The 20194-nt window shown below is 45.6% G+C and overlaps 1 protein-coding gene across 14 annotated transcripts in view; it reads right to left on the reverse strand.

The window, feature by feature from the left end:
* FRAS1 (Fraser extracellular matrix complex subunit 1) overlaps nt 1-20194 on the reverse strand; it is a 160563-nt gene that overhangs the window by 115681 nt on the left and 24688 nt on the right. Inside the window, exon 1 of one of the 14 annotated variants that reach the window (XM_054824196.1) lies at nt 5876-5920. The exons of 12 other annotated variants lie outside the window; for them this stretch is intronic. In XM_054824196.1, the coding sequence (XP_054680171.1) occupies nt 5876-5905 (30 nt within the window). In that variant the 5' untranslated portion in view covers nt 5906-5920. Of the gene's footprint in view, nt 1-5146; nt 5171-5875; nt 5921-20194 lie in introns of those variants that run through there. One more of the 14 variants, XM_054824197.1, reaches the window with a different exon arrangement.

The following is a 20194-nucleotide window of genomic DNA, read 5'->3' on the forward strand; positions in this document are numbered from 1 at the left end:
CGCAACAAAGGTTGGAGAGGAGGGAGCAGAGGCGAAAACTGCTGAAGAACGCCTACGGAGGAGCAGCCTTTATCAGCGGCGCAGCAAAGGCGAGAAATAACTACAGGGCTGGAAAGGGTGGTCAGCTCAAACACGAGCCATTGCTTTTCGGGGAGGCAGGGATAAGAAATAGTTGTGTAAAGGCATTTAAACTCCCTCTCGCGAGACAGATAAGAGAGGAGCAAAAAAACAGGGCACGGCGGGTCTCAGCAGGAGAACTACCGGTGTGTTAATTGATCGGCCGTCAGCCAGAAATAAATCACATCATCCATTGATAAGTGGCAGCATTTGACAGGAAATAAATCGCGAGTGTCTTTGGGCTCGTGCTGGAACAGTTCATTTTGCTTTCATTATTCAGAAATGATGCATAAAAGGTCACGGCCAAAAAAAATATTTATTTAAAATTAAAGCCCTATAATCCTATGTAAAGTATATTTATTTTTTCGATGCATAAGAACGTGTAACGCCATGATTCTATGAACTGCTGTTCCAATACAATGCCAGGGAGATGTCAGGAGTTGCTCTGAAAATAAATACAATCCGTACTTTGCACATCTCCAGTTTTTTCTCTACAGAAAAAACAATTTTACAAAACTTGACTGTCCAGAATAGAAGCAAGCTAAGGGACGAAGATTACCATAACCTCGACAGCTCATGCACATGAATTTTTCTCTCTCATCCCCTTCTCAGTACTTAACATCTTGCTCGAAATAAATCTGTGGTAAAAGGCTGGGAACAATTTATACGGCAAGCCCGTAGCGGTGACTGGAGCACTAAGGGGAAGAAAGAGCACATGCACAAGCACTTATTTAGACTCTTGAAAACAGACCGGGTGGTCCTTAAATCTCTCCAACACTCATGGTTTAAAAAAGGGACAGTTTTATATCAAAGCACTTTAGTCCTTCACTGTAGCACTGTCTTAACGTACAGAAGCTACTCTATGAAATACTGAGCAGAGGCAAAACATACACATCCCGTAAGTTCAGGCTGAAGAAGAAAACGCATCTTCCGGCACGCAAAAATGGGCTGAATATTATTGAAAACACCACCTGAGAATTTGCTTTTGTTAACCATTTTGATTCTGTTCCCTTAATGAGCTTAAACGAATGCTTGCTAATGTGTTTTTCCAAGCACATCTCTTGGGTATATAAAGCCTGAGGCATCAATGTCCACGCACGTTCAGAGACAAGAGGCTACCAGAGAGCTTCCACCACATCGCTCTCAGTGCTGCCGCGGGTATTTGCCAGTCTGAAGATGGCTCGCTGACGTGGTGCGAGCTAATTCTTGTCGTGCGTCTTCACGCTTGGCTAGAAAGAATTGCTGCCTCATTACAAATTTAATAATGACACTGTGATACGGTATAACTCTTCTTTGCAATCTCCTCCTCTTCCATTTTTTCTTTTTTTTTTTCTTTCTTCTTCTTAAAGAAGATGTGAAACCGATTAACTGTTACATAGTCCAGGTATTTTTAATTATTTTTTTCCCCTCAAAGAAGGAAACCCCATTTTTCAAGATTTTGCTCAGGCAGTTTTTACAGGGCTTAGGAAACATGTCCACAATGCTTTGAATTCCAGGTTCCTGCAGGATCCTGATAAGCTTTTTGCTTTTCCTTCATCCGCATCTGCTTTGAGAAAGCCTGGGAAGAATCCCATGCTTGACATCTGCCTGTACCCTGAATGATTCACAGCTTTTCCGAAGAACAAAGAGACTCATAAGAAACCCTCTTTAGGGAACTGTCCTCTCTACCGAATGGGTTAGGAATGAAAATCACAGCGTGGAGAGTGCGTTTCCCGTTCCTCTCTCACCTGTCCACCTGCTCCCCGGGAGGAGCGCAGCCCGGAGTCGCAACGAAGACAGCCATAGGGAGAGCGGGGCATTAAATCTGCCTTGCACCTCCAGCACCATCAACCACAGGCCGCGAGAGGGTCACAAAGCAGGACAGCTATCACACTCATCCTCTTCTCGGCGTGGGGAAAGATACGATCCTGCAGGCAAACGCACACGCTGCCAAAGCACGATGGGCTGCTGAGAAAAGGTTACGGTGGGTGGATGCTTTCAAGAGTCACGACGAAACCAGGCTTAGCCGCTGGCTGCGCAGATGGTCGCCCCAGCATTTTGTTCGCTTTGCCATTACTCAGATACTCACAGTAAGAAATCTGGAAGTGTCAGCCCAGTACAAATTAAAAAATATCTGTTCGCATTTTTTTGGTCTCTCTTTGTCAAGTTCAGACCAGTTTCTTCCTGATCCAAGTTTCTGCTACCTGATTAGCACAGAGCAGCCAAGCAGCAACGCGATAACAGGGCATGCATCGTCTATTCTTAGGCACACCGTCAAGCAACCATCAGGAAGCAAACACTACCGTCCTCACCAAACAGGCAAAGGAGCTCGGCTGGCCCGTTTGTGCAATGTGGTCTGGAAAACAGGATGTTTCTAAGAAGGCTTAGCCCTCCAACACCATCAGCTGCAAACGAAATGCAGCGAACCAAAGCAAACCAGAGGTCAGCCCAACTCGGAGACAGTGAACAGCACCAGATGGTCCAAAGGTAAGCACCAGCAACCCTGCAGCAAGTAGACATCTGCCTCTCGCAAATGCCCGCTTGGGTGTCTAGCGGCCCAAGACGGCATTAAACCCACAGGTACGAGATTTTATAGCCCGTAAGAAGTTTCGATCAGCACTAGCTGCAATAGCTCACGAGCCACACGAAATTCTATCTGACCCATTTCTGGAATCCCAGCATATGGTCAGCTTCAAAGACTTCCTACAGCAATGACTTCCATCCAGCGGTGAGTAATGCAGGTGGGGTGAACGCGGCACTACTCCCGTGTAATCTAAGGACACATTGATTTTTGTTAAGTGCTCTCTGAATAAGGTGTACCTTGAAAAACACTGGGTTTGATTGTTGTCCCGGCCAATCTGAACTGCAGTGGGAGGGAGGAGAGGTTCCCCAGTCCCACAACTAGAAGTCTCGAGAGATCATTTCACACACTTGTTTCCCCACCTTCATCTTGCCTGATTCACACTGTGCCATAAACGCAGCCGACGTAACCGGCAGCCTGGAGGCTTCCCAGAGCTCCAGGAATCCCACAGAAGGTACAAATGTGATCTGTCTGACTGCACGGATGAGCTTAGTTACGAGGAAGAAGACCTCCAAAGGCAAAGTAGGTTAATCCTTTGCTGCAAAAGACCTATTTCTGAGAACACGGCAGCGAAGCACGGAGGAACATTCCCCGAACTGGAAGACCTGACAAGTACTTTCAGCAACTTGAATCACAAGCCTTGTTTCAATGCAACCATCTCTCCCAAAGCCCTTGGTGATGGGAGTTCCCACCACGAAGGCCTTGGTGCTTCTAATACTTTAGCTATCTGTCTACGTGTTACTTCCCATGCAGGATGTAATTAAAGCACAACCTGGCAATAAAAAAGGGTAGGGGATTTAGAAGAATATTCTATTATATTTTTCCTTCCTCCTCTTCTCCCTTTTTCCCCCCCCAGCAAAGAAATAAAACTGAACTGGGAGATGCAAGACTACGGAATTCACTTTCTTTTCTGTAGGATATTTACCTGAGGCCACCTGATAATCTGGAAGGGGAGGAACGAAACCTCAACGCACAAATAAATGCTGATTTGAACTCAAAGACACCGCAGATTCACAAGCCCCCTAGACTGAATGATGCTAAACCAAAACACACCCCGAGTTTCACTAAGGTGCACTGTAAAGACAGCAAAACAAATTACAGTTGAGAATGCAAGGAATTTGAGAAGGAAAGAAACTTATAATCAACCATCTCCGGTATCATGAGACACCTGGAAGCATCTGCCACGGACTGTAATTAAGACAGGTGAAACGCTGCAGAGACGATGCAGGACACGTGCAAATGCAACGCTGTTCAAGTATGCAGTACCGTGAAAGGTACTCCGGGGAGGAATCCACACTATATTAATGATGACAGGGTTAGCTCAAGAGAAATAACTATTTTACTGCCAACACCAGAGACAAGCAAGCAGGCAAACTATCCTCTCCGGCACTGCTCTTTCACTGCTCTGCGCTGCAGTACTTTCAAGAGGTACAACGACATGATGGATTTTCCAAACACCTGCATCTGTCATTTGATTTGACCTCCACAGGGCATGTTCTTCCCTGCAACTTTAGTTAGCTTTATCTTAAAAAACAAAAAAGGACGGTAACGTGGGTCATCCGAGCGAAGCTGGCAGCCAGGCTTACTTCCTTCCTGCCCGCAGGGAAACAACCGTCACTCCCCAGTTCGGCGCTGCCTGGATGGGGCACAGCTCTTGGACTGCACCATCACACATCGGACGCCTCCCACCTTACCTCGCACCACAGCCAGTCCACCCCACCCTTCGGAGAAGGAGACAGCTACGGTGGTACCAGCTCACCTCGTAAACAGCGGGCCCTTCTCATCTCCAAGTCGCATTCTCCAGATGACCATTTTTTGCCCGAATACGAGAAACTGTGCTTCTCCTGAGCAGCCCAGAGTAAATGAAGTTAACAGTGGAAAGCACATCCCAAATCACAGCCTTGAACTTGTGCCTAGTGCTTCCTGCTCAGCGCCATGAGAAATGTCGTTTAAGGCCCTGGAAGGAAACTGCCATAACGTACAGCCATGGTGAGACGGCCTGTTTTGCAGTGCCTTGGGAACAGTAAGTATTTCAGTGCTCTCTCTCTCCTCTACCGCAGTAAATCCACTTTAAATCCACCCGATAGGTGTTTAAGTCCTGCTATTAATCTTACTTTCAAGTTCTGGGACCCGAAGTACAGGTTTATGGGTTTATTCTGCAAGCTGAGAAAGCCTGAAAGAAACTATCATAAACGTAGCCCTCACCAATTACCAGGCAACATCCTAAACAAGAACATTTTTGTGCAGGGCAGCGTCCCTACCATTACTCCTTTGCCGAAGAGCTCAAGCAATCTCCTCTGTCTAGAAAAAAAATACCCAAAGATCGCCACGTAGTACCTTAGAGTGGGATTTACATTAAATTTCTGTGCCTCCGTACAATACAAGTCTAGAATCAGCCGTGATGACAGAGCAGTTGGGCACGAGTGGTCCAAAAGGCTGTAACACACACATCTGGCAGTGTTGACTCACCCGCTTCATTTCATGGTCGTCTCCTATCTGTAGGAATCTACGACCGTCCTCGCGCAAGCACTGAAACGTTCAGCACAGGTAGTGCCGTGAGAGACGAGTGGGAAGCGGTTGCATTATCACCTTCCAGGACAAACGTGTTAAACCAGCAGCTAGACCGAGCGGGAATTGCACCTGCGAAGCCTGAACGCAGCCATCTAGCATCCTCCCCTTGAAAACACGCACCAGGCAGCTTCGGATTGAGAAGAGACTCCTGAAAACACAGAGGGTTACCGAAAACAAACCCACAACTCTTCTCAACACAGTGCATTAAAAATTCTTCAGCTTCCCCCCACCTTCAAAGAGGCATCAGTCTTTTTGAAACCTACGAAGCACGGCGTGGAGCTGAGGGAGGAAGCCTGCACGCGGCATCACTTCTTTCGGCCGATGAAAGATGCTTGATGAAAACCTCGAGAAAGCCAGGGCTCTCCCTGCAAAAGCAGATTGCTCAAGGGAAATCCCAAATTCCCCATCCCAATCCGCACCGGGCTGAGACATTAAGACAGCCAAGCCACGCTGTGCTCGGAAACAGGAATCTACTGAGGGATAAAAAAATTGCTTCTTATCCCATTATTAATCTGCAGAGCGTTCCCATCCCCTGAAGAGAAAGAGAGATACAGAATTTCGGAGCCTAGCTCAGAGCATACTTGGCTTGAAAGCAAGCCAACGCGCAGATTTTTTTACTGCTCTTACCTGCAAGATTAATCTGGGTACCACTCCCATGTCTGCAGACACAGAATACCAAGATCAAAGTGCCCGTGAGCTACGTGCACAAGTCGTATCGCGTCCACACGTTCCCACCCCGCAATCTGCCCTGTGAAAACAGAGGTTTATAAAACAGCAGAGTCTCCTCTCTAGGAGGAGGATTAGCTACCCCAATATAACCTTTGTAGCAGAGTCATCCGTACGTTGTTACAGCTGCACATACACGTTGGGTCTGCAAGCATAATGAAAATATGTCATCCAGGATGCCAGGGAAGGGTGGGCTTTTACTCATGTGGCCATGCTAAAGTGACCGTACCTGGCTCCGAGAGCAAAAAGAAAGAAAACCCGGGGCAGAAGGACAGCAGACAGCCCCCAGTCTCCCCAAGCCACGGACAGGGTAAAGAACAGGGACTGGCACTTCCGATAACCTCCTCCAGCTACGTCACCTGCTAGGAATCACCAGCACACGGTTCCCACCACACAGGAGGGGGTAAGAAAAGATCACACCGACCATCCAAAAATGAGAGCCTGTTAAGAAGGTTAATCCAGCCTTACACCGTGACCCCAATAAGCCCCGCTGCGCGCACTCAAGGAACCGAACTGAAATTCAGGTGCCTGGCAAGGTGCTGGTTTGGAAGAAGGCAAAGTGTCTTCAGAAAATCAATAATGTCAAAAGTTGTTTCAAATGCTTTGAATCTAGAGAGGGGAGGGAAAAGCATTTTCCACATCTTCCTGTAATGTCCTCCTTTCCCATCATTTCTCCTTTCTTCTTCCTGCCATTTTTCCATTCCTTATCGCCATCACGCATCAAATTCTGAACATTCAGGCCGTTTTACTTCATTGACCCTTTCCCACTTGCCCCCACACTCGCTTTGTTTTGTTGGTCGGCTCTGCTACTTTCGGTAACTTTTCAAAACGTTACCGGCTGTGGGAAGTCAAGCTGCGACAAAAGGAAAATCCAAATTTTGCCCTCTTGGGGCCATCTCGTTATTCAAATATCGTCAAAATTTTCCGATTACAAAGTCTCTGAATCTTTCAATTTTAAAGTTTTTAAGCTTTCACAGAATGCCAAAACACAGTGAAAGGAGATGACATCTTAGTGCTGATTTGAAATACTTCTGAGGAAAAACACAGTGACGTATTGCAGCGAACCATCTTGTCTCACGAAAATATTTGTTTCCAAAATCTAACCGTTCAAAGGAAAATCATTTTGGACAGTGTTGCATGCAACTTCGTTAACACCTAACAACAGCACAGAGGTAAAACGCTCAGTTCCTAGATTGAAATCATTCCACAAGTGGTAGTCATTACTCTCAATGAAGAGTCACGACGGCCAGTGTAACACTAGAAGAAAATCTCAAGCTCAAACACGCTTAGGGTAAAAAATAATGTTACCTTTTCTCTCCAAAATGTTTCCCGTTGATGCCGTGCCCTAATTTTCAGCTGGTCACACATCCCGTCCCAAGAGCTGAGATTTTGATTTGAGCCGTGCCAATGTAATGTAAAACAAGTTTAATATTTCAGATGGATGGGTCTGGCAAGTCCCTTCCTTCCAGATGTCATTTAAATTTTATAGAGAGGCATAAGAAAAGTGATTTATGCAAGACGGAAGTCCTAGGAGGAGCAGCCTGTCACACACAATACTCGTACTTCGTCCATCGCTCCAATATAACGGCAAATTGCACAAATTTAAAGGAAGGAGACAGCAGGGAACCAAACCTCTTGGGAAACCGGCAGAAAAGCAGAACTTTCTGCTTCTGTGTCAGCAAGCTGGTAATGACTGATGGTCATTCCTGTTTGGTGGCCTTCGTGAAATGAGCTGGTAGCGTCAGCTTTACTCCTACCCGGTCACACGGCTAAATCACATCTGGAAATAAGCGTCTCCTTAAATGACAATTTCAGCAAAATAGACAAAACCAAATGAAATCTTAAGAGGATGAACTGATCTTTGATCTCCACAAAGCACCTGCATCAGAACAGACAGAAGCAGCCAAAACTAAGCTATCTGTGGAAGTTTTGGCTGCAATACGCCCCTTGTTAGCGTTTTTTTAAAGCAGAAGTATTAGGCATCAATGATTTACTAGCGTACCGTTACACAACTTGCTCGATCTCTCCAAAATCTCCAAACTCTGTCTCTAGGAGCCGGGTATATTTGCTGGCAACTCGAGGAGAACACTGGCTTTTCAGTACACCTAAGCACAAACACAGGGTGCCACTCTGAAACACATCAAAGCGCTAACAGATAGGAGGTAATTTATAATAGTGAGAAAAACCACCTTCCTCATCTCCATTATCCCAGTTCAGGAAAAACCTCTGAGCAAGACTGTAAAGAGGAACAAGAGAAGGTGCTCCACAAGGAATTCTTTAAAAGCGACCAGGTAACAGCAGACAGCTGCCCTTCCGAAGGCCATTTTAGCATCTGTCAATGAGCAATCCAGAAATAAAGCAGTCATTCCTCACTTCTTAAATACCGGAGTCCAACGAAGTCAGCAGAAATGCACCCTTTACTCCACTGTGAGATTTTCTTCTTCTCCCAGCAAAACAATTATTCCTGTTGGCGTTCATCTGGGCAAGCTCTCCTCCCTCTACTTCCAGCTAATGAATCAAAACCAAAAGCTGCACTTAACAAAACCCACGTTTGACCCTGCATCAAAGCTGTACCTTGCTCTGCTTTGATTCTCCTGCAGATAAACAAAACAAACCGAGTCTCTGGTCTACAATCATCGCATTTCACCCTATCCTCCAGGCAAACTGAACTTCAGTCCTGCTAAGGATGGGGGCACTAGAAGTGCCCTTGTGCAAACATTCGGCTTGTCTCAATTACTTGATCTTTGTGTGTTCAGCATTTTACAGACACACGAGCAAGTACAGGCTTCCTCTCTTCTTTTTCTCTCATTCCCTCTTCACATCTGGTTAGATTCAGGACAACTAATCCTTCAATTACAAGCGGAGTTAAAGCAGAGTTGCAGGGAAAATGGTGTGTGAAGTGTCTGTTTAGGTCTCCAGCGACCGAAGGAACCATTATCATCCATCCGATTGTCCCAGGGCTTTGTATCCTACGGCCATTAGGATTTAATTCTTTTACGTGATAACTAAAAGTCATTTACTTGCAGGAACTTGCAATTAAACGCGTCGCGATGACCACAGTTGTACGAGTTGTAACGTTCCTTATCCTACTTGTTTGTCGACGCTGAAACAGGCACCCATCATTTCATCTGAGGAAGTGCTCGGCAATTTATTCTAAAGACAGGCACAGGTCAATTTGATTTGAGGCTGGTCAAACGCAAAGTGCAGAAGGGATCGCTAAGACTCTTTGCAACACCGTCTCCTACTGATTGATGACTACTGAGCGCTTACCCCCAACCTCTCCCCAAAACAGCTCTCTATGCTGCCTGCAAAGTCCCCAGAATAACCCGGCTCCCCTTCTCCAGACGAACCCCATGGCTGTGGGTGAGGAGTTCTCTAAAGCAAGACTCCAGTGAAGTGCCTTGCTCTGCAGCCGGTGCTTCATTCTAAGCCAAGCAGCGATTCCCAGACTCTGAGGCTGCTTTCCTCTCCGTTCGCGTGCAGCAGATATGGCTCGTTACCTCCCACCACGCAGAGCTGTGAAAAAAGAACGAGCCAACAGTAATTTCACTGTTGCCCAGAGCAGCAAAATGTGTTCCGGTGGCTAACCAGCTCCATCAAACCCCTCCAGCTGTTCAGCCCCGTAGAGCACACATACAGTACCCTCCCCTCCTCTAAGTTCGCGCTCCCAGCACGAGCACTAATGTCAAAACAACCCTTTTTTAACTGCTTTGCATTTAAATGTTTCCCCTAATTAGAGACATTTTGAAGCTTCCCGTAGTCAAAGGCAGGTAAGAGGCATGCAAGTTAAGACAAGGTTTATCCAGAAGACCAAAAAAATCTAGTTTAGTTGTCTTAAAGCAAGAAAAACAGAACTGACACCAAAGTACCAAACTGCCCTGACTTTTTGGAAACCCTCCCATAGAATCCCGTGTTTTACACTTTTCCAGGGGCAGTGAGACGGGGAGCATTTTTTTTCCTGGCTGGGATCTCAATTTCAGGGGGGGAATTTTCCCAGCACCTGCCTCCCTACTAATATATAAAAGTTTGCCCAGTCGCACTCTTTGTGTCGCACCTTTCTCTGTGTCTCCAAAACGATGCTGTACATTCACTGCTGTCCTCTCACCTTTCAAACTTCAGCAGGTTTTCTCAGACAGATAGGAAAACAAAGACCGGCGCTCGCAAAAAAACACACGCAACACCACGTTGCGTTCCCTGTATATTCTCTGCGATCAAAATATAAGGCAAGACCTTAAGCCCGACAGCAGGCTTCCCTCTGGCAAGGACTCACAGGATGTTTTTAACAGACGGAACCGCTGAACGTTGCTGAAGTCAGAGGTATGGTATTTGCAGACCTGTTTCTGGTAGGATTATGGATTTGAAGGATCTTTGGCACTCATCCATTTGAAAAGCATCACGCATTAAAATGATGCTTCAATATCTAGGAGATTTCGGTACCGTGCAGTATCTGCCTGTGCGTGGTACCGACAGCTCTTCGGTGGAAGAAACTGTCCCAAAACGAGAATATCTGCAGAAAAATATGAAGTGGAAACACCAGATATAGATGCGGAGACATCCGAGACACACTCATCGCGATGCATAACATCTGCTAACATCTATCTTGTGCTACAGAACCCTCTCCTCTCACACAAATTCTTTTTCCAGACAAAGAGGAGCCAAAGATCAGGGCGGGGGGAACCTCTTCTCCTGCCGAAATCTAACCTTGCACATTCCAGCCTGCATCAGCTCCCATCCCACTCGTAACAGCCCATTCTCATCTCACGGTGCCACTGCAGCAGCGCGGCTTCTCAAATGGAAGCCGAATCCGGATATTTGGGGTTGGAGCCTGCATGCGCACAGCGTCTCACCTCTCCTCTGGGAATCCTAAGGAACTACCAGGAGAGAAACATAGCTCCCAGCAGCGCGCTACAACAGGACTGTCTGCTCTAAAAAGACTTGCAAAATTAAAAAACAAGCCAAGAGAGGATGGTCATACAGAAGCTCCCTCAGATGCTTTCTTGCTTTATGCTCAGTAAGAGCTACAAAGGAGGCAAAGGTTTCTGAATCTTACCCATACCCAGCAGTAGTCTCAGAACGCAAGACAGCGCCATTTGATTCAATACGAAAGGATTATCCCGACTTCAGGAAGTCTGACCTAGTCTTCTGTCACCTAAAATAAACGTTTCCTTTATGATAAAAAGAAGAACATTAGATTTTGCACTTCACGATGAGGAAAATCCATGCCTTCAGCTAGGTTTTCTTTTAAAGGGTTATCTTTCACAGGGAAATGCGCTAAGTCACGATTGAAAAACATAAGGCGAGCTATCCCTAGATGCCTCGGGGAAATCAGCTCTGCACGGCAGTCTGCCCTTTTTGGTACGTTTGCCCGGATGGGAGCTCTTTACCTGCGATCCCATTCACGGCTTTTAATAAGAGCAGGCAGCAGTCTGCCCCAGATGGTGATTTATGTCTCAGCTTCCCATTGAAGAGATGGCAATATTTGTAAGCTGACCCTATACCCTTCCTTTTATTCTGTCATCTCTTAATTACGCTAGACATTTTACGCACAAAGTGCCTTCACAAAGCGCAAGCAGCGAGCAGAATTTATTAGACACGATGGCTCTGCACAAAGAGGAGCCTCCAAAAATCACTTCGTGCCATTCCTGTTTCCTAATCAGAGAATCAGTTCTCAACATACAACAAACGGCCCGCTCGTATTTCACAAGACACAGCTATTTCCCACTTTGAGGAAAAAGATCATATTTAGCAACTGGCAAAAAACTAAGTGAGGTCTACGCAAGATTTTTCTATTACCAGGAATACCCCTGAGATGAGGCAGTTGATAGGAGAACAAAAAGACAGAATAAGCTCTGCAATTCTTGTGAATAATTTACTTCAGTACAAGAAAACGCTCTTCTTGGAAAGTACCTTTCCTGAGCAAGCACAATTCCGCAATGATACAGATAACTGCAAGAAACAGGAAGGAAAAGGTGTTAAATAGATGATGATAAACCTAAGATTTCTCCAGAAACGTTCCTTTTCAGGGCATCTGCAGAAAAGTATTTACTGGGTTTGAGCCAGACCTCACACACAAAATAAGTACCTTGGGAAACGCGAATGCACCGGCGTTACGTCACGATGCGCTTACTCCGAGATGGCCAGCACTAAGCAAGATCAGCTGGGGTCAGACCAAGTCCTTGATCTCGCAGAGTTACACATTCCTTACCTTAATGAATGAGGTATGATGCTACGAATAGGAATAATGATACAAGTCAGATCTGCGCAGCATTTAGCACAAGTTCATTCTACGCAATAACGCCGTAGGTACAGTTATTCCTTTGCGTATCGTTAAACGGTCGGCGTTACGCCCATTTATGCAAGTATAGTTAATACAGAAATCTCCTCTTGGCCCGTGTTCACAATTCCTAACAGTAGGGAGTTTAAAAACAGCAAAAAAGGCCAAATCCACAGCTGGAGGAGACAAGGTGCTGTGATGTCCTGAATACCAAATAAGCCTGTTACAGGTCACGCCTTTTGATTTCAGTTTGACGGATGTGAAATGCTGGTTTTGGTTTTGGGGTTTTTTTTTGCCAATTGTTACAGCTACTAAACACTCGAGTGCTCTCAGCCACCAAAGCGAGCGGTCTTTTTCTCCAGCAGCCACAGATACAGAGAGAAACATCGCCAAGTCGCAAAATAAATTATGTAACAGGGCAAGGAGGCAAACACAATTTCAGAAATGGATGCTGGATGCAAAATTCGCTGAGCTGACACCAGACGGGAGGGAAAGCGAACATTTCCAGGCTCGCTGAACATCATTTATCGGCTGTACAACAATTACGAGTAGGGCCGGTACTTCTAGCGACGGCGTTTCGCAAGCAGGGCGGTCACAAAGCCCCACGTACCACGTGGCAACGCTCCCTGCGATAAAACCACTTCATCCCACTGGGCTTATCCAGCCGTGCAAGAGACCAAGAAAGAAGCATGACTTCCACCTAGGTCCCCTGTGGCTCGGCCACTAACATTTGCCAAAAAGATTCTGGTACTCGCCATCCGTTCCCACCAGACCAGTGTCTAAACTAGCTTTTAATTCCTATTTCCCCTTAATCCTTGTAGTCCTTTTCTCGTTTTAGGTATAAAGCACACCGAAAAAAAATGCAGGAGACGAAATGCATGCACATACTGATCTATCGGTCTTTCCTCTCTGTCCTTGAGGACTTCTGAACTGTTCGAACTGGATCCTTCCTTCATGTTGTTCTATTACTCCACTTTCATCAGCTCAGTCTTTTACATGCCTGTTTCCTAAAACTCCTAAAACAAAACTTAAAACTAAGCATAACTCAGTCAAGTCTGGAGACCATATAAAATGCTATGGTTTTTCCTCACAATGGCCTTAAATGCATTTTAATTGACTTCAGCTTTGCAATTACATCTCTGGTACCATCCAGCATGCTCAAGGATAGAAACAGCCGAGAACAGATGCAGTTTATAACCCCCAAATTTGCAAATAACATGCGGAAAGTCAGATTTCTCATCTTTTTCCTGCCGATTCACCTCCGTAGTTTGTACAACAATTTCTCCCTGTTCAAGAACCATGCTGGGTTTTACAGACCTACGGAGAGCGCCCCACGTAGCGCTTGTCCATCCCCCTGCCCGCTTCAGGTCAACGCAGCCCTTCCCCAGGCAGTTCAGCTACGTGTTGGACCCAGAGCAGAAGGCAGGAGCCCCAAGACGCAACACGAACTGCAGACTGTAACAGAAACGAATCGGCAAAGCCATTTTTAACATCCCCCGTGCCAACAGAGCCCTGCTTGGGGACCCGTCTTTCTCAGGCAATCGCGTTTCATGCTACTCCGATAGAAAGGGTGATTTCTTTGGCGAAACTTCGTCAACCAGCATATTGTCCCTGTAGTAAAAAGAAAGTTGTATTTCTTTAAAAAAAAGAAATGGAATAAAGACCTTTCCATCGTTACGGCCTCTATAGAAACAGCTTAGAATTGGAAAGCAACGCTGTTGGTTAAACCACCCCAACGCTCAGAGCCTGCAGAAATGACAGCCACGGTTTAAAAAGTATTTACTGCAGCAGGACTCTTGCTCTGAAAACTTGCAATCTCCTGTAATTTGTGATTTTAGGACCATTTAAAATTATTTTTCCCACATCAAACAGCCTCTGGCCTTGATGCTTACTGAAGTCAAGTACGAGCTAGTGGTTCTAGGGAAGAGACAATAGTTCAAACCATTGTTATCTCCTGCACTTGCAAACAAGGAGTTTATTGTTTGTTAACCTCAGAAATGTATTATCATTTTATGTCAGCTTTAGAAGAAGAAACGATTACCGAGGGACAATCTCCGCCAGGCAAGAGCCTTGTTTAAGAGCATTCTGTCCTCCAGTCATGCCTAGAGACCACGCGTTAATACTGCAGAACACCATAGTGCCATGCGCTATAAAAACAAAGAGAAGGCTTTGTAAACCTACGAAACAGCAAGAGAGCCGGGAGAAAGGTAAAACCCCTCATCCCTTTGGGAAAAGAGCCACAAACCAGTTTGTCATTTCACGCACGCACGCACAGAAATGACACAGCCATAAAAAGTCTGAGTGGAAAAGTTCAAGGAAATAGGCGTGAAGGCTGCAGAACGGACCTGAAGTTAGAAGAGAGGTTTTCAGCTCCGTCACGGACTCCAAAGCAGCTTTGGGCAAATGGTTTGGCATCTCCGCACGTCCCCTGTAAAACAGGATGAGTGCCACCTTTCTACCATGACGGCAAACTCAATGCAGACCACAGGGGTACGTCATTTTATAGGAAAGGCAAATGTGCACTACCTTCCGATCTGCAAGAACACATTTTGTGTCCGCCTGTCTAATCCAACAGAAAATTCTTACTGTAAGTTTGAATACAAACAACCTGTCTCAAAACAGGGTCTGCAGACAATAATGTGTCACAGCAGTAAACCATGGGGGGAAAAAAGTGATAAAAACATGAGGAAACGTTAATCCATCTTCACTTTGGCTAAAGCTCAGGACCATTCAAAGTCATTTGCAATTCGGCTGGGTTTGGACTTGCATGATTTTATTATTTTTGGGTACTGGAGTCGATTGGCTGTGTGCCTAATTCACGGTCTTAGGAAAGCCATGTCCCCACCCCCCCGCTGAAAAACGAGCTAACAGAGATCCCATTGATACTCCACTCATCAGCTTTGTAAAACTACTCAAGTTTAATCCTACGCAGGGCACAAAACACACGTGGGCTTCCTGGGCCCTACCCAAGGAGAAGAGAGCGAGGGAGAGAAGGAACAGGCAGCGTTTGGTCGCTGTGCCGTGTTTCCCGCTGAAAGAAGCGGCGTAACCAGCTACAAAGCACTTTTTGAGCAGGACTGAAGATTCCCTTCAGTGGAATCTTTGAGAGGAAGAGAACAAAGGACTTTTGCAGCATTTTACGACAAATTATAAAAATTCTAGCAGTTCCCCAAAAACTCGTGTTTGACCCACCGAACAGGGAGACTGTATCATGCCATCCCACGAGGCCCAAAGGTCAAAGTGTCTCTTCAGCTGCATCTAAACCACGGGGAACCAGAAGCGATTCCTATGAGCGCTTACCCACGGGCTAGCGCAGGGGCAGCCTTCTAGTCCTGGCTTCCTTAAAGACGACTTTACAAACAAAAATGCATTTAAAAAAACCCAAACTGACTTAAATGCCAATATGAAAGCTGAACTAATTTAGTTGCCCGAAATTTACCTTTCTTTAAATGGTACAACTTTTTTACTTGCTTCCTACGTTCAAAAGAAACACTAGGCAAGACTGGTTTCTCTTTGAAGCCCTCCCAAATTATCAGAGAAAGATTACATTTTTTAAAGCCAACATTTTCCAAAACAGGTGACTAAAGTCAAGCTCCCAAGCCTAAATTTATGCATCAAAATGTTCAGCGTCATTCTCCAAAAATACTGTATTCAGCTGACCCTTTGCAGGTCCAGGATCAGGATCCCTAAATCCACAGCCCAGCTTTAGCCTCTTGATCTTCAAAGAGCTACACAAGCCACCATTAAAGCAACTGTCCATAGACAAGGATTTGGGAGAAGATGGAGAGACAATAGGGTTATTTTGAGGGAAAATAAAAAAAAATATTCCGGTGGGTATTAGATACACTGTAGTTTCTTTCAGGACAAGCTGCTATCCACTTTATTCTTCAAGCAGGCAAAGGGGGACAGCTGTGAGCGTATACAGTCAGAAATGTCAAGTACAACGTCAACTTTTCAATTCCAAACAAACAACCGAATCAAACAAGCACGCAAACTTTCTGCGCTGGCCACCAAGACATGGCGTATTAAAAGCAGAAGCTTGGCTTTTCCTCCTCGGTTAATTCTCCCCGTCTGGAAAGTGAAAGCTCAGTTAATTTAATTGGCCTTTCAGTTCCTCGCTACTGGGTGAAATTAGGAGCTAGAGATGAACTAACCCCACTGCGGCCTCTATCGTGAACTCTCTCCCCTGACCCGTCCTCCTTCGTGCCCTGGTTCCCAGCCGTGCACGGGACCCTCTGCTGAGCAGGTTCAACTTGCTGAATCAGCAGAGAATCACTCGTTTTTCCCCGATTCAGGCTTCTGCCTCTGAGGGAGGCAGGGGAAAACGCAACCACCCCTTTCTTACCTACGATTCGGCGCAGTATGACGCGACACCCTCACGTTATCGGTGACAGCTGGCACACGGTCAACTTGCATTTGCTGGGCTTCTCTTTAAATTAGAAAATATCGCTTATGATACCACCGCGCAGAAATGCTTACCTTTTAGATTAAAACATGAACTTGCAGCCAAAGTTAGATTCGAAGCCTCCTATAAACCTTGTACCATAATCAATCACAGCAGCAACAACGAAGCTGAACTTCTGTGATTTTCCTCTCAAATATCCACAAGCAAGGGAGAATTGATCAAATATACGTGGCTGCAGAATATCAGGAAGGATTTTGCATATCAGATAAAACAGGACTTGCTGACTCAGAGGAACTCAGCAGACATTAGCAGAAAGTTGCTATTAATTCAGGCTACCGAGGCTTTACCAGATAAGAAGTTTAAAAGCTTGTGGTTTAAAATTCTACCATTAAAGCATAAGAGGTAGAAGAAATTGCTTTGGCGGATTTAGATCCCGCAGATTTTTTTTTTAACTTCCTACAGAGTATTTTCCTTTTCTACCCTCGTCATCCCATCCCATTTCTCACAGATTACAGCACTGCTACCGAGTTTATTTAATGAAGTTTACACAACATTATAGGTACTTGATTTAGCTGTCACAGCTACCATCTGTAATTAATCCTCCCAGGAGCTAGAACGCTGCACAGCTTGTTACTGCAAGCTGTGTTTCTAATGCGGTACAAGCTTATAACCTCCGTAATTCCAATCTCGCGTCAGTTTTATGCCATCGTAACTTCTCTGCAGTCATTTGGCCAGTCGCACCAGCCAGCGGAGAAGATGACCCACGGGAACAGGTTGTAAACGAGCTGGATGTTACCAGCAATGGCAGGCGGGAAGGAGTCCTTTCCCTCTTTCCTTTTTCATTCCTTCCCTTTTCCCAGAGCAAGAAATAAAGCAGCACACAAATGGTTTGACCATCCATGTTTGCAGACCGTTTCTGTATATTTTGCACACAGCGTCTTCAGCAAGAGGTGCGTGCAATCAACACGCAGCCTTTAATGCTGGAACATGTGTGGGTTTTACCTTCTACTAACTTACGCACAGGAGTATTCGCGAAGTAAAGAGTCAAAGTGATGGCGCTTTGGCCTCTCGTTCAGGGTGACATGAAAAAGTAGGTGAGATGAATACTACACCACCTTCATGACAGTCTGCGTGCTACTGTACTTTCACAGATTTCACACCGAAATGGAGCTTGTCTTTTTTTTAACACAAGGTTGGCCCGTGCTAGTCGACTTGGCTGAATAAATGAACTCCCGATTCTGGTCCAAAAGCTGCAATTTAAGGATAGCATAACATTAAGGGAAAAAAGGCAACTGTGATTTAAAGATTTCTAGTGATACAGAATAATTCATGGCACAACTCAGGAAATTGTTCCAATGATTCCCTATATTCACAGCAAAAGTCTACCCAATTCCTAAGCTGAATTCATCAAGCTTTCATTTTCTGGCTACTCAATTTTCTTATGGATGGTACAGTTTTATTTATAAGAATTGCTGTTCCCTCTGTAACCTTCTACAAATGACTCCCTAACCTCCCCTTTGAGAAATGATTCAAACTGAACTCAAGCCTTTCGTTACGAGGAATCACGCCTCTCCTCCAGACGCCCTCCATCCTTGAGCATCATCCCACACCCCCACCTCCGAACCGGTGGCACGGAGCAGTGAAAAAATCAGACTAGTATTCCTACAGCTGTCACAGCAATGCCAAATACCCAGTTAAAATGACGCCGTTCCTCCTGAACTGTAAGCCCCCAATATTCAGAGAGGCATTATATCACCCCTTACTGCTCCGGGAGCACTCCAATGTTTTTCAGATGCGCTCCAGCCCTGCTCAGACACCCACCGCAGCAGCGGGGTCCCCGCTGGCTGTTCCTAAATACATTTCCTTGCCTCCGGCCAGGCTGAAGCACACCTTTCTGCCTGAGCGTACCCATCCTGCCGTGCCTCCTAAAACACTCACCGGGCAAGCCTCTTCCAAATCACCAACAGAAGGTTCAAAGCTCACAAGTTAAACAACTAAGCTCTGTGGGGCTCGCTAGGCAGATGAACCCAACAGTTCAGGCAAGGGAAGAGTTCTTTCAGACCATCCCACCAGATTTGAATCCGTCCATCAGAAACCACGCTAATTTTACGTCCACTGTTTCTTAAACGAGAGAGTCACCCAAAGACACCTTAAACAAGACAGCACGGAAAAACTGGATTGCTCAGATCTGCCCTCTCCCGTATCTTACGGCCAAATTTATCAAGGCCACGTTCACAGATGCTTTTCTTGAGCGGCACTCTTGAACTCCTTAGACACTTGAACTCCTTAAACAATAAAGAAATTAAAATGGAAGTGTCCCTGAAGTGTTACCTTCTTTCACTGGGGAACAAACAAAGGAAAAAAGCTCAAAGAGTTTGCTCTTTGAGAAAAGGGAAGCGTAACTAGGTGAAAACAGGTCAAATGCTGAATGCCTGAAGATCCCGAACATTTCTATTCTAATTCATCTCTGCCTGCAGCCAGCTCTTTGGCAACAGAAACAAAAATGTGCAACTGGCCCTGGCCTCTGGTGCAAGATAAGAAGAAGAAATGAATGCTTTTCTGGTAGGTTCCCAAGATAAACTACTATGCATGCCCAAAGGAGTCATGTGCAAACATGTTTACTGACTCCCCACAATAAATCACTGCTTCCCACAGCAAATCCAGCTTCGCATTTCTAGTTCACAAACTGGGTTGAGACAAACAATGAGGAGCCACCCCTAAGCTTTTGAACCTCTCCGTAGTTTGTTCGCTTGAACAAATTAGATTTCCTCTCCTCGGGGCTGGCAAATGATGTCACGCTGGATAAATGCTTAATGCCAATGACCCCTGAAGGCTCAGAGACAAGCTGCTTTCATTTACACAGTCCTTTCTACACAGAGGAGCAGGCCTCCCTCTACACCCATGTGAAAGGGACAATTACTGCCCTCTGAAACCGCTGCAACACGCTGAAACGCTAACAAACCCCTACCTGAATAAGGGATTTTGCCAGATCAGTGTCTTCATCTTTCCTGTCACAGAGGGACAAGAGCAAAAAAAAAAAAAAAAAAAAAAGATTCAAAGGGGAAAGAAAAAACATGTTTCCAGGTCTGAAGAATCTAAGGCAGAGGTAAAAAAGAAATGTGCGAGAAGACCTCAGCTCTGATAAAACTTTCCAAGTGAGAATAACAAAATTAAGCATCTCTGCTCACAACGATGCCCCCAGCAACTTTTACTAATAACTTACGTGTGTTAAGAGTTTGGGAGACCCAAACTGGCTCCGGGTCCCCTCAGCCTAAGTGCTCTGCACAAACAGCAAGCGCCAGTTCACGTGATCGCTGCCAAGATAACCTGAAGGCGAGAGAAAGAAGCTGGGAGAGGAGCAGGGACTTTGCTCGGCTACTGGGGGGGCGTCAATGACAGAGCCAAGGCGACAGCAGCAGTGTTTGCTTCTCTCCGGAGCACCTTCATCTACAGCCCCAGCAAAGCTGACGTGTTTACCAGAGCTGGTTTAAAGACTGAACCAAAAACTTTCGAATAAAAAATATTGTGAAAACAAACTAAA

Source organism: Grus americana, chromosome 4 (assembly GCF_028858705.1).
Source record: "Grus americana isolate bGruAme1 chromosome 4, bGruAme1.mat, whole genome shotgun sequence".
Classification (NCBI taxonomy): Eukaryota; Metazoa; Chordata; class Aves; order Gruiformes; family Gruidae; genus Grus; species Grus americana.